Source organism: Canis lupus, chromosome 9, assembly GCF_011100685.1.
Source record: "Canis lupus familiaris isolate Mischka breed German Shepherd chromosome 9, alternate assembly UU_Cfam_GSD_1.0, whole genome shotgun sequence".
Lineage (NCBI taxonomy): Eukaryota > Metazoa > Chordata > Mammalia > Carnivora > Canidae > Canis > Canis lupus.
Window position 1 is genome coordinate 17,574,048 of NC_049230.1, and position 13,041 is coordinate 17,587,088.

At 39.6% G+C, this 13,041-nt stretch overlaps 1 protein-coding gene across 14 annotated transcripts in view; it reads right to left on the reverse strand.

Moving 5' to 3' along the window:
- The window catches only part of CDC27 (cell division cycle 27), a 70,550-nt gene extending 57,681 nt beyond the window's left edge, over positions 1 to 12,869 (reverse strand). For 6 of the 14 annotated variants that reach the window (XR_005364336.1, XM_038547018.1, XM_038547017.1 and 3 more), the window contains exon 1: positions 12,681 to 12,868. Coding sequence is in view for 10 of the 14 variants with exons in the window: in XM_038547018.1 (XP_038402946.1) it covers positions 12,681 to 12,707 (27 nt within the window). In the remaining 4 variants the exon portion in view is untranslated. Of the gene's footprint in view, positions 1 to 12,680 lie in introns of all 14 variants that reach the window. The other 8 variants (XM_038547011.1, XM_038547010.1, XM_038547012.1 and 5 more) reach the window with 3 other exon arrangements.
- Positions 12,870 to 13,041: the final 172 nt, after the last annotated feature.

Sequence of the window (13,041 nt, forward strand, 5' to 3'; positions counted from 1 at the left end):
AATCTCAAGTGGACTGTGCTGAACACAGAGCCTGACATGGAGGTGGATTTCATGACCTGAGATCATGACTTGAGCCAAAACCAAGAGCTGGACACTTAACCAATTGTGCCACTGAGGCACTCCTCCTTGACTTTATTTCCAATAACATTTGCCTGTGGTGGATATTTAGCTATTTAGAGTACAAAGGCATATTATTACTGTGTGAGGAAATTGTTTTACCGATTGCAGCATGACTGACCATGAATGAAAACCAGTGTGTGGGGGGTGGTGTTATCTTTTTTTTTTTTTAAAGATTTTATTTATTTATTCATGAGAGACAGAGAGAGAGAGAGAGAGAGAGAGAGAGAGAGGCAGAGACACAGGCAGAGGGAGAAGCAGGCTCCATGCAGGGAGCCCGACGTGGGACTTGATCTCGGGTCTCCAGGATCAGGCCCTGGGCTGAAGGCGGCACTAAAGCACTGAGCCACCTGGGCTGCCCGGTGGTATCTTTTTTAACTTTTGTGAACTGAAGAGTTCTAGTAATCATTCATTCAATAAATATTTACCGAGTGTCTACTATGTGCCAGCCCTTTCTAGACTACAGTAATTAACAAATAGCTTCTGTTCTCATGAAGTACCTTTCAGTGTTACTCCTGTCTAGATCAGAAGTATCAAGTATCATTGCTTGACATTGCTCTACCTCAAATCCACTACATTACAATCCCTGGAAGCTGGGGCTGAGTTTAGATATCTTTATTTTTAAACCTTTTCACTGGTAAGCATTCAGAGCTCAGAATCATTCTTTTACTCTTCTAGACAAGTAGTTTTCCTTCCTTTTACAGGATACTCTTTTGCAAAAACTTGTAGAAGCTCTGGACCTCTTTTCCAGAAAAAAAAAAAAAAACAACATGTGTATGTATGTATGTGTGTGTGTTTGTGTGTGTGTTTGTGTGTGTGTGTATGTAAAAATCTGGGGAGGTGGGTACGGTATATAGGGTAACTGGGTGATGGGCATTAAGGAGCGCACATGATATGATGAGCACTGGGTGTTATACTCTAAGTTAGCAAATTGAATTTAAATAAAAAAGAAAGGGATCCCTGGGTGGCGCAGCGGTTTAGCGCCTGCCTCTGGCCCAGGGCGTGATCCTGGAGACCCGGGATCGAATCCCACGTCAGGCTCCTGGTGCATGGAGCCTGCTTCTCCCTCTGCCTATGTCTCTGCCTCTCTCTCTCTGTGACTATCATAAATAAATAATAAAAAAAAAATTAAAAAAAATAAATAAATAAATAAAGAAAAAGAAAAATCTGTGTACAGTGTTAGGGATTCACGAATATCCTGGTTCATTAAGTATCACTGGTCTAGCTGATGGGAGACAGGATTAAAGCTTGATACATAACAGGTTTCAATAAATATTTATAGAATTGAATTTAGATACTTGAAAGAAAGGAGAAGAGACAAGTTCCTGACCTAGAAAGGTACTTTCTCTTTTGCACATAGGAAACTACAGTACTAGGGCCTAGAGGAACACTGCTGCTGCCAGGATAAGGAGAGGTGCCCTTTGTTTGAAACTCAAAAACATTTTTTACCACATAAGATCAGCGATGCTGGATTAAGAACATGAAATAATGAATGTATTGGTAAATCAATTTGGGTACATTATGGATTTAAATGGTTCAAAAGAGCTGGTTAGTGTCTAACAGTCACTTACAAAACTGCACCTAAAGAACAGTAGAGGGCGCCTCCTTTGGCTCAGGTCATGATTCCAGGTCCTGGGATGGAGCCCCACATCAGGCTCCCTGCTCAGCCGGGAGTTGGCTTCACCCTTGCCTGCTGCTCTCCATGTTTGTGCTCTCGCTCTCTCTCTCTCAGATAAATAAAATCTTAAAAAACAAACCAAAAAAAAAAAAAAAAAAAAAAAGAATGGTATCTAGAATCCATCCTCCCTTTTCTACTCCCATTCCATAATAATCTCTTTAAACTCATAGAGTCAGGGAGCCTGGGTTGCTCAGTTGGTCCAGCCTCTTGTCGGCACCTTGCTCAGCAGGGGGTCTGCATCTCCCTCTGCCACTTCCCCTGCTTGTGCTATCTCGTTCTCTCAAATAAATAATTTTTTTAAAAAAAACTCCCAAAATAAATAAACTCTTAGCTTCCTGCTCTTCCTACCTATTAGCTGTAAGGTAATCTACCCTATCCCAGAATTACATTCCTTAAACATAAATATCATCACTGCTAAACAGAAGATGACAGTTGAAAGATGTGGGTTCAAATCCATGTTCCATGACTTACTAGTTCTGTGTCTTGGGCAAGTAACAATGTCTCAAGTCCTACTCTCTTCATTTAAAACATAAGAGTCCAGTAAAGTACATAATGGTTCTTATCACATACCTAATAATTACTCAATAAATTTTAGCTGTGCCATCATTATAATCATCATGTCTTCCTCCCTGATCAAAGCCTTCTAATGATTCCTCTTGGATAGCTCCACAGAGTTTAGAAAATATCTACACAATAAAGCACAAACTCCTTAGTAAACTATTCAAATCCCATCTCCACTTTTCAGCTGTTTTCACAACTCACCAAAGCTGCCCATGGTCTAGAACCAGTCCCTAAACATTCACTGTATTTTCATACTGCAGAGACTTTGCCTATTTGGGTTATACTTTGTCTTTAACTTCTATCTCCTGAAATTTTAGTTATCCTTTCTTCAAAATTCACCTTACATGTTCCTCTGTCTTTCCATGAAGCCTTTATTGATCTATCCCTTGCAATATTAATTACTCTGTCCTTTGAGGTCCTAGACAATTTTGTTTATACTTTTAAAAAATATCAGGCTGTGAAGGTCTGGGTGGCTCAGGTAAGCATCCAACTCTTGATTTTGGCTCAGGTCATGATCTCAATGCCGTGAGATCGAGCCCTACACTGAGCATGGAGCCTGCTTAAGATTCTTTCTCCCTCTCCTTGCCACCCCTGCCCCTGGCTCATGAGCACATGTCCTCTCTCTTTCAAAAAAAAAAGAAAGAAAGAAAGAAAGAAATATCAGGCTGTTCATTAGATTTGGTTATATTACTAAGTTGCAACTTCTTGAGGAAAAAAAGCCAGATTCTATTTTTCTCTATAATTCCCTGGTTATACTACTTAACTAGTTATTTCTCTAGTTTTCCTAGATAACTGCCTTTAAATATAGTGCATGCTCCATAAATGTTTGTAGAATGAGTATTTGTTTTGGAGCCCTGAATCCATTTTCCACTTACTGAAATATAAATTTTTAGAAACCCAATCTGGAGATAAAACAAAAGGTAATGGGACACCTGGGTGGCTCAGGAGTTGAGCATCTGCCTTTGGCTGGGGGCATGATCCCCGGGGTCTCTGAAGGGAACCTGCTTCTCCCTCTGCCTATGTCTCTTCCTCTCTCTGTGTGTCTCTCATGAAAAAACAAAAACAAAAACAAAAAAAACACATAAGGTAAGACATTCTTAATATAATCAACTTTTACTAATATGAATAAAAGGTAACATTAATGTTGACAATATAAAATAGTACAAAATAACATCTAGCTGTTTCTTCCTTGACAGAAATAAGCTAAACATTAAAAAGCAAAGAAGCAAGAATCTGGTAAGGAGATACCAGTTAGTCTGACAAAGGGGTTGAAATAAATTAGGTTTCAGGGCAACAAAATTTCTTAATTATGTGACCTATTAATACCTGGAAGATATTCAGATTTTTCTGGTTAATAGCAACCTAGATCATGTTGCATACTTCCAAGTATACCATCAGATCATTTGCCTTATCATCTTTCTCAATATGCCTACCCCTTCTGGAGCATATTCTTTATCCATTCAGTAAACATTTAATGAACATCTATTTTGTTTGCTATATGATCCTGATGACAGTAAAAACATAAAAAACAAAACCCTGATAAAAAACACGGGGTTCCTCGGTGGTTCAGTCCATTAAGCATCCAACTCTTGATTTCATCTCAGGTCATGATATCAGGGTCATGAGATGGAGCCCCTGTATCAGGCCAGGTGCTCAGCTGGGAGTCTGCTTGAGATTCTCTCCCTCTCCCACTCACCCCACCCCACACTCACTTGCTCACTCGCATACTCTCTCCCTCATAATCTTTAAAAATGAACGTGAGAGAATCAAGGTTTTCAGGGGAGCTGTACAAGGCCAATATATTGGATTTTCAAATTATGAACAAGCCAGGTATTATGCCATAGGCATCTATTTGGTCACTGTCATTGTGGCCACTGTGCTTTTAAGTTTATTTATTTAAGCAATCTCTACACCCAACATGGGTTTCAAACTCTCAGCCCTGAAATCAAGAGTCACATGCTCTACTGACTGAGCCAGCCAGGTACCCCTGTGCTTTTGTTTTTTTAATCAAACAATTGGAAAGATGAACTTTAGAACAAAAAATACATGGTGCTGGCAAGGAGTAAATGTAACTAGGTTGTAAATATACTAGAGAATCTCTGCTATCTGGCCTATATCTCCTCTGTACTATGACACAGAAAAGACATAGATAAAAGGTAACGTGATAAACAATGTTTTCCTTAGAGAACTTCAACATTTGCACTGAGAATAACGTGAAAGTCATTCAGAAAACAAAAGACTAATGGATATTCAAAATTTAATTTGACTCAACAATTTCTTGAATGTTTAATATAATCTCCAACTCCAACTCACAGCAAACGAACCCTAAACCTCATCCTAACCCTCTGACACTAATCCGATGACAAAGAGGTTCAGTTTTAATCATCAGTAAAATAAGATAAAAACACTACCTTTGAGATAAACCCAGCAAAGTACTTGGCTGAATTCTAAACCCCTGTAAGAACGTTATCTGTCCCTCTGCTGTTCTACCAGACATACATGACCTAGGGTTCTGGAACCACTCATAGAAGTATCTTTCAAAAGAATATTCATTTAAATTAGGCATCTATAATAATAATGAAAGGAAGAAAATAAATATTTACTTTCTAAGGCAGACCATTTTTTCCCCTGGATTAATTTGTGTCTTATTCGTCATCACTGAATTCTTTTCCACATTATGATCCATTCTCTCCCTCTGAGCTTTCCACAAATTGGATCTGATTATATTATTCCTTTGCTTGAGATCTTTCACTGTCTTCTCATTGTCCTTAACAATAAAAATCCAAAACACCAAACCAGGGCGGATGGTATATAGTCCATGCTTATCTCTCCAATTCACTTTGTATCATATTCTCTTATGCTCTCTGTGTTAGCACAATGACCTTCTTTCAACTCCTCAAACCTGCTATGTTACCTTTCTGCCACAGGTCCTTTAAACAAACACATAGTCACTTTACCTGGCACATTCCTCTCTTCCTCCAAATTATGCAAATTTGATTCATTCTTTGGACTTTTTTCTCAGGGAACACTTTTTTCGGGACATCTGATGAGGCCAGGTATCCTTATTATACACTCCAAAAGCATCAAGTACCTTTCCTTTGTAATACTTCTCACTGATGTAATTTTACTTTTATTCAGGAGACTATTTGAGTAATGTCTTCCTCACTATAATATAAACTCCAGAAAGGTAGGAACTACATCTGGTTTTGTTCATTTATTAGATTCCCAGCGTCTATTATGTACTTTTATAGCAAGTGCTTAACCAATGTAAACTGAATGAATAAAAATTGATCTTTGATTTCTGCCAGTTCTCCTACTCTTAGCATCTTAGGTTAGTCTTAAGTTTCTCTTTATTCTCATGCAATTCACCCTTGAACAACATGGGTTTGAACTACACAGGTTCACTTATATGTGGATCTTTTTCAATAAATACAGTACACTACCATAAAGGCATCTTCTCTTCCTTATGACTTTCTTAATAACGCTTTCTTTACTTTAGCTTACTTTATTATAAGAATGCAGTATATAATACATAATGTGTTAATCAACTGTTATTGGCAAAGCTTCTGGGCAAGAGCAGACTATTAAGAGTTAACTTTTTGAGGAGGCAAAAGTTATACTCAGATTTTCAACTACATGAGGGTCAGTGCCTCTAACTCCTGCATTGTTCAAGGGTCAACTCAAAGTCCAACGGTTAAGGATCTCTGCAAATCTCTATTGAAAGAACTCTGTAATATATAGAATTATTCTTTTGTAATGCAAATAACTACCACCTAATTACTCCTTTCTAAAATAATGGGGATTTCCTAAGAACCTACTTGTTAAATTTTGTTGTAAATGAAAGAATATAGTGAGTAGAAAGAATATACCCAGGATTTAATTTTGTAGGCATGTGTGCTAATTTGTGGGCCAGCACTTCCAAGAGTGTGATTTGGAGGGAATTATTTAACTTTTCTTTGCCTCAATTTTCTCATCTAGAGCTCTATTTCTTGGACTTGCATGGTTTAAATGACATGATACATAGATACTGCTCCTAGCAAATAGTAGACACTTAAAATCATCTTTTCCTGTCTCCCAATATAAACAAATTCAAAAAATCTAGTTTCCATTACTGTAACATCTCCCAGCATATCTGCCACAATTGTTTATTTTGTTAACATATAAGCTAAAAGCTCAAATGATTCACGAGCTAACTACAATTGATTACCAGAAAAACTTGACATATATACAATTGCCATAAAATCCTAGAACTTTTGAAATGTTTTCCTTTTTAAAATTAAAGAAATGAAGGAGAAAAAGTATCATGATAAAAGGTTCTAGTCATTTCTGATATAAAAATCAAGCTTCGCTCAGAAGAATATCATTCCTTTATTACCAATTCTTAAGAGGGTCAGAAAGCGATAGTAAAGGCAGTCAACTCAAACTCTACCTATGGCGTCCACTACTACTCTGCTCAGGCACCTCTAGGTTCCTCAGTGATGGTGTCTCTGGGAGGAAGGGAAATGGACTATTTTCTAAGGCACTACAGATTGGTAGCTTATGAAGAGCAGGGCTAAGATCAGCCTCTTGGCTAGTTATCTACTTCTGCTCAACTCCTGCCCCTAAAAGCATATCATTCAGTGCACCACCTCAGGAGTTCTACAAATTAAAGCCAGATGGATAAAATGCTACCAAAAGTCATGAAGACAAACAGCAACATTGCCCCAATTCTCAAAAAAAGAAAAAAAAGTTTAAAAGAGAATTCCTATTGATTAAATGAATGGGTTAGCCCTAGGTTGCAATAATTTAGAAGATGACAACATAAAATGAAATAGGGGCACGTGGGTGGCTCAGCTGTTTAAGCATCTGCCTTTGGCTCAGGTTTTATGATCCTGGGGTCCTGGGATCAGGCCCTGTGTCAGGCTGCCTGCTCAGCCAGTAGTCTGCTTCTCCGTCTTCCTCTGCTCCTCCCCTGTTTGTGCTCTCTCTCTCTCTCAAGTAAATAAAAATATTTAAAACAACAACAAAATGAAATGAAATGGCAAAGTTCCTTCTTCGCTCTTCTTAAACATGTAGTATTATTTAAAATGTAAACAAACCTCTGTAAATTGTACAACTAATTCACACTTAAATGTGACCATATAAATTATTTTGTTTTATTCTTGTTTTTGTCAAAAGAAAATAGCTGCCCTTTCTTTGGACCATAAGAGAAACGGGTAATAAAAGCTTCAGACAATATAAGAAGGTATAAGGAAAAAAATATCACTGTGGAATTTTCCTGTTATACGTTACAATCTAATTTCTAGAATTCTAATTTAGTTTAGGTCTCCATTCGTGGCTCTCTGTCTGGGTGATTTTGCCCCCCCAAGGGATATTTAGCAATGTCTGTGGGGTACTGTTTTTGGTAGTCACAAATGGAGGCACTAGTCGGTAGAGGCCAGGGATGTTGCACAACACTCTACAATACATAGGATAGAGTTCCCCCCAACAAAAAATTAGCTTGTCCCCAAATATCAACAGTGCCAAGAATAAGAAACCCTGGTATACATTACCATGTAACTAGGTTATTTTACTCATCTGTATGTCTCCCTAACTCTTATCTTGTCCCTCCTTCCCAATAGCACCAGATTAATTTTCCCAAAGCAGTGCTTTCATTACATATTCTTCTGTTCAAAACTTCGAATGGCTATTTATTACTAATACCTTAAACCACTCAACCTGGATATTAAGTCCCACATAATCTGATTCTACCTGACTAGCAAAACGTTCTCTCTTCTTACTCTCAATTCCCATTCTAACCAAGGCTATGATATTTTATCATTTTTTACTGTTGCTGTTCCTAAACATCATTCTCAAATTTGGGCTTTTGCTCATACTATTCCATACCAAAAACATTCTTTCTCTTCTTTACCACTTCAAACCCTTCCCATCTTCTAAAACTTTCCATCAAGAAACACTTCCCATTTTTCTAGTCTACAAGGATCTTCTTCCTAAATTTCTGTATTAGTATCTGTACAACCAAATACATACTGACTTGTAACATTATCCAATTGTTCCTATTAAACATTCTTATCTTCCCAACAAGATTAGATAGACCCCTCAAAAGATCAGAGATTATGTCTCCACGTTTTACTGGTTGATTCACAAATATCTCTAACTCATTTTGTTGAAAACAGATTGTCCTTCAGATTTGTCCTCCTCTCAAAAGAGGACATTTATTGAATGGCACCACCAAAATGAAATCCAGGCAGCTGTTCTTGATCCCCACCCTCTCCCATTCAATCAATTTCCGTCTCCTATGTTCTACCTCCAAAACATCTCTTGAATATCAACCTCTTTCCTACTCTACTACTACCACTTCAGTCCAGGTTACTTTCCTCTTAAGACTAAACTCTTTTTACTCATGCCTCCTTTCTCTCATTGCATTTCACATATAGTAGCCAAGAGATCTAACATCTACTTCAGATCAAGTCAGTCCTCTTCTGAAAATCCTTTAGTGACTCCCCAAACACTGAGAATGAAAACTGAACTTCTTATAATGGCCTCCCATTAATACGCAACTCCAGCCACACTGGCCACCTTTCAATTATTTCAATGCCAAGTTCTGCTATGTCTTAGGGACTTTGCACATGCTGTTTTCTTGTAATGTTCTCAAAATTACTGTTTCCTTCTCAACCTTCAGATCTCAGCTTCAATATTATTTGCTCAAAAAGGACTTTCCTGATACCATTTTTAGAGAAGATTTTAGAATGTCTTTTATATTCTTCTGTGGTTGGTACATAGTAGGTGCATAACATTCTTCCCAATTTGATTTTTTCATTGAGACTGCTTCTTTTTGCTGTTTTACAGTACCTCTTTTGGCAGTTCGATTGCAAACATGACACCTGGGCCCAGGTCAAGTCCCTCCTAATAGGTCTCTCTCCTAACAACCTATTTATAGTGCCCTTATCATAGTTTGTAATTATTAATTTGTGACTATTGTCTAGTGCTTTCTCTCTTTATAGACCATAAACATAAAAAGGGCTATATCAGGACACTAGCCCGTAAAGGACTTAAATGATTATCTATTTGCAATGACCTTCTCCTTCACCCTCATTCCCCAAAGTTCATTCTCTCAGTTCAGGTACTACATAGCACTGTCTTCAAGACATTATGTTGTACCTAAATAGAAGATAATCTCCTGTTTTCCAAAAGAAAATTTCATAAACAAATGTGTTCAGCTAACCAGTTTTTTGAATGAAGATCAAATTGTCAAATGCCTATTGATTTATCAATTTAATTACACGTGCATATTTTAAAAGCCACAAAATATATTTAGAAATTTCACTCTTTTTCTATTTTCATTGAATAGAACAATTTTACTGAAACTGTTCACATCTATCTTTGATATCAACAAAGCCATTTTTTTGGTCATCTAACACAATTTTCCTAAATATAACACTTCAAGTCTAAGTTATTTGAAATATGGTACCCTTTGAATCCATGTTAGAATGCTGTCACTGTAGGGGTACCTAGGTCGCATAGTCATCAGGTGTCCAATGCTTGGTTTCAGGTCAGGTTGTGATCTGAGTCATGTCTCAGGGTCATGGGATCAAGCCCCACCTCACCCCCATAGCCCCATGTCCGGCTCCAAACTGTGTGTGGAACCTGCTTGGGATTTTCTCTCCCTCTCCCTCTGCTCTCCCCCCTCTCTCAAATAAATAAATAAATCTAAAAAAAAAAAAAAAAAAAAAAGATGCTGTCCCTGTATATCTTATTCCAAATCAAAAGTATTCCTTCGTTATCTAAATGATCTCTAAAATAGTATTATGTGTATAGTACCCACTTATTATACTGATTAAGGCAATTTTTACAAGCCTTGTTTACTACTTCATCTGACACTTCTGTGAAGTTCTACCCCCAGGAATAATTGATAAGTCCATTAATGTCTTTTTTTTTACATCAATTTCATCAGGTGAGTTTTATAAATATCCAAATTAACACTAATTGAAGTCATTTAGGCTAGTGTCTTCCCCAAACAATTATATTAAAAATAATTGACAGAATTTCTGCCTCCTAATAGAAGAGATGTATGTAAAGACTCCTATATAAAGTAATGCTTTTCTATGAGAGACAATTTGGAGAAGGAGCTAATATTTAAGCTTATGTGGTTTATGAGATTGGCTATTCCACAGTAAAACTTTAAAGAAAAAAAACTGCAGAAAACAGTTGCTTATCTTTCCTCTCAACTTTTTCCTATGCCTAGTAATATCATGATTCCTTCAACAATTTTCCAACTTACTCTTCCTTTACAAGTACAATTACTTAGCATAGTTTTAAAAAACCACATAAACAGTATCTGTCCTATTTTTATTTTCTCCCTAATTCTTCCCATTTTCAGCCCTATCCCCAATCCGTCGATCTTTATCATCATAGCTAAAATGGCTTTTTTCTCCCACTGCTCCAGATCCTTTCTTGAGTGGATTCTTTTACTATAAATTACAACCAAAATTCTCACGTAGTCATATTGTAGTCATAGTCCCCAAATCTAATGGACAAAGGTAGTGGGGGGTGAGGGTGGGGACGACAAAATTGACTTTCAAGCCCTTGAAAATCCTGAAGTGCCTTACCACTAAGAGTACTTTAAGGAAAAAAGAGTAAACCTGATGGGTGGTACATCGAGGAAAAGAGTAAACCTGATGGGTACATCGAGGAAAGGAAAAGAGTAAACCTGATGGGTACATGGAGGAATAGGCTACATATTTCTTTTCTTCTCCATGTTTTTATACAAGTTGAAATTGTCATTAAATAGTGGTTATAGGCTAACAATGAAACTAGTTTATCATTTGAGAAGACTTCTGGGGCCAGAGAAGGCAAATGTATCATTAGTTAAGACAAAATTACAAGAATATGAAACAGAAATTAAACAACTTGAGTGATCTGCTTATCCATTTAAGAAGGTACAGATAACTTCTAATCCCACATTAGGCCTCAAAAAAATAATCTTAAAAGAGACTTCACCAGTAACATGAATTTCGATGGCAAGAAATAGCTCTGGAAGCATTGATACAACTTACAAACATAAATTTCCTGAGAGAGAATCCCACATTATATTAGTTCAAATACCAAGAGCGACTATATGTGAAGAGCTGTATGTAAAGAAGAAGCCAACTGGGAGAAATTTCTATTTCATCCTGTGAAAGAAAAATTAAGGAAATACGGAAGTGGTAATCTATTTAGAATATTTATCATTTGACATCACAGGCCTATTAAGGGTAATATGAAGTGATTTCTAAAATCGATTTGCCTTGTAACTTCAAAATAAAGAAAGCCCATAACTCAATGACAGCAGTTGGTAGAGGTCAACTCTTCTATTCAAACCAAAGATCCTATGGTGAGTGGAAAGTCTCCCAGACCTGGTCCATCAGGAAGGGACAAAAGATTCAGTTTCTTGAGATGGCGGGGGGGGGGGGGGGGGGCGGCGGATGACTTGGCACTGCATCACACTTCAAATCCAATAGGGTTTCTCCCATGCCAACAGAGCACTGTGCGTCAAAGCATACCCTGGTGTCGTAAGCACAGTGAAATGGATGTAAAAACCCTGCTCGGTCTTTCATTTTCCAAACGCCTTATCAACATGCACAACAAAACATTCCTGATCCCCATCACAGGTCACGGGGGAAACCCCCAGATTGGCCGTTGCCACCCCTTCCCCCCACCCCCAGAGGTGCTTGCCCCTCAGCACTGGGCCTTGGAGTTCTCTTCCCAGATCATTGTCCAAGGGGGGTGTAGGGGGGGTGGAATCCACTGAGCAAGAAACGCACAACGTGGGCTAGGACGTCTGTTGCCAAAACAGAAATGGATTAAAAATACCGATCCTATAGTCCCTCCACCCTCTCCCAGAGCACAAAAACAAAACCAAACAGCCCCTCCGCCAATTTGCCCCACCATTACGAAGGTGGCACAACCTCTGATCAGATGTGCTTCCCAATCATCCTTTGGGCGAGGGAGCACCTGGGGCGAGTCTCCGCCGCCCCCCCTCCCACCCCTCTCCTCGTCTCTCACTCGGGTCGGGGCCAGGCCCCTGCACTGACAGGAGGGGCTGGCCGGACGACGGACCGGCGGGGGAAGGAGACATTATCGCCGAACCGCGCTCACACCGCGGGGGGAAGCAACGCAGGACCTGAGCTAACACGGCTCGGGCTGCGGCCGAGGCCTCGGAGCCGACGAGCAGGCAGGCAGGACCCGGCAGCAGGGGAGGCGGGAGAAGCAGCCGGGCCTAGGCCGCACCAGGCCGCGGAGTGGCCATACGCGGCTTCCCGGCCGAGGCTGCGAGCCAAGCCTCAGCGAGCGACGTTATCATTACCTGGACGGGTTCCTGCAGCACCGTCATCCTTGAGGCTCAGGCCCACTTTCTGCAGTGCCTCAGGCCCCCCCCGTAGCGGCTCCGGCCCGGCCAGCCCCGGCTCATTTAAACTCACCAGCGACCGTTACCGGGGGATGGGGGAGGCCGAGCGATTGCCGAGTACCTCCGAGCGGGACACGGAAATGCCCGAAGTGGAGAGATCGGCGCGGGAGCCAGACGGAAAAGCCCGAAGGAGGCCGGAAATGCCCGAGGCCGATCGGCGGAGGAGGGGACCGTTGCCGGAAATTACCGAGAATGCCCGGATATTACCGACTCCGATCCAGAGCGCAGTTTTCTCCTCTCGGCCACGCCTTCACTCACG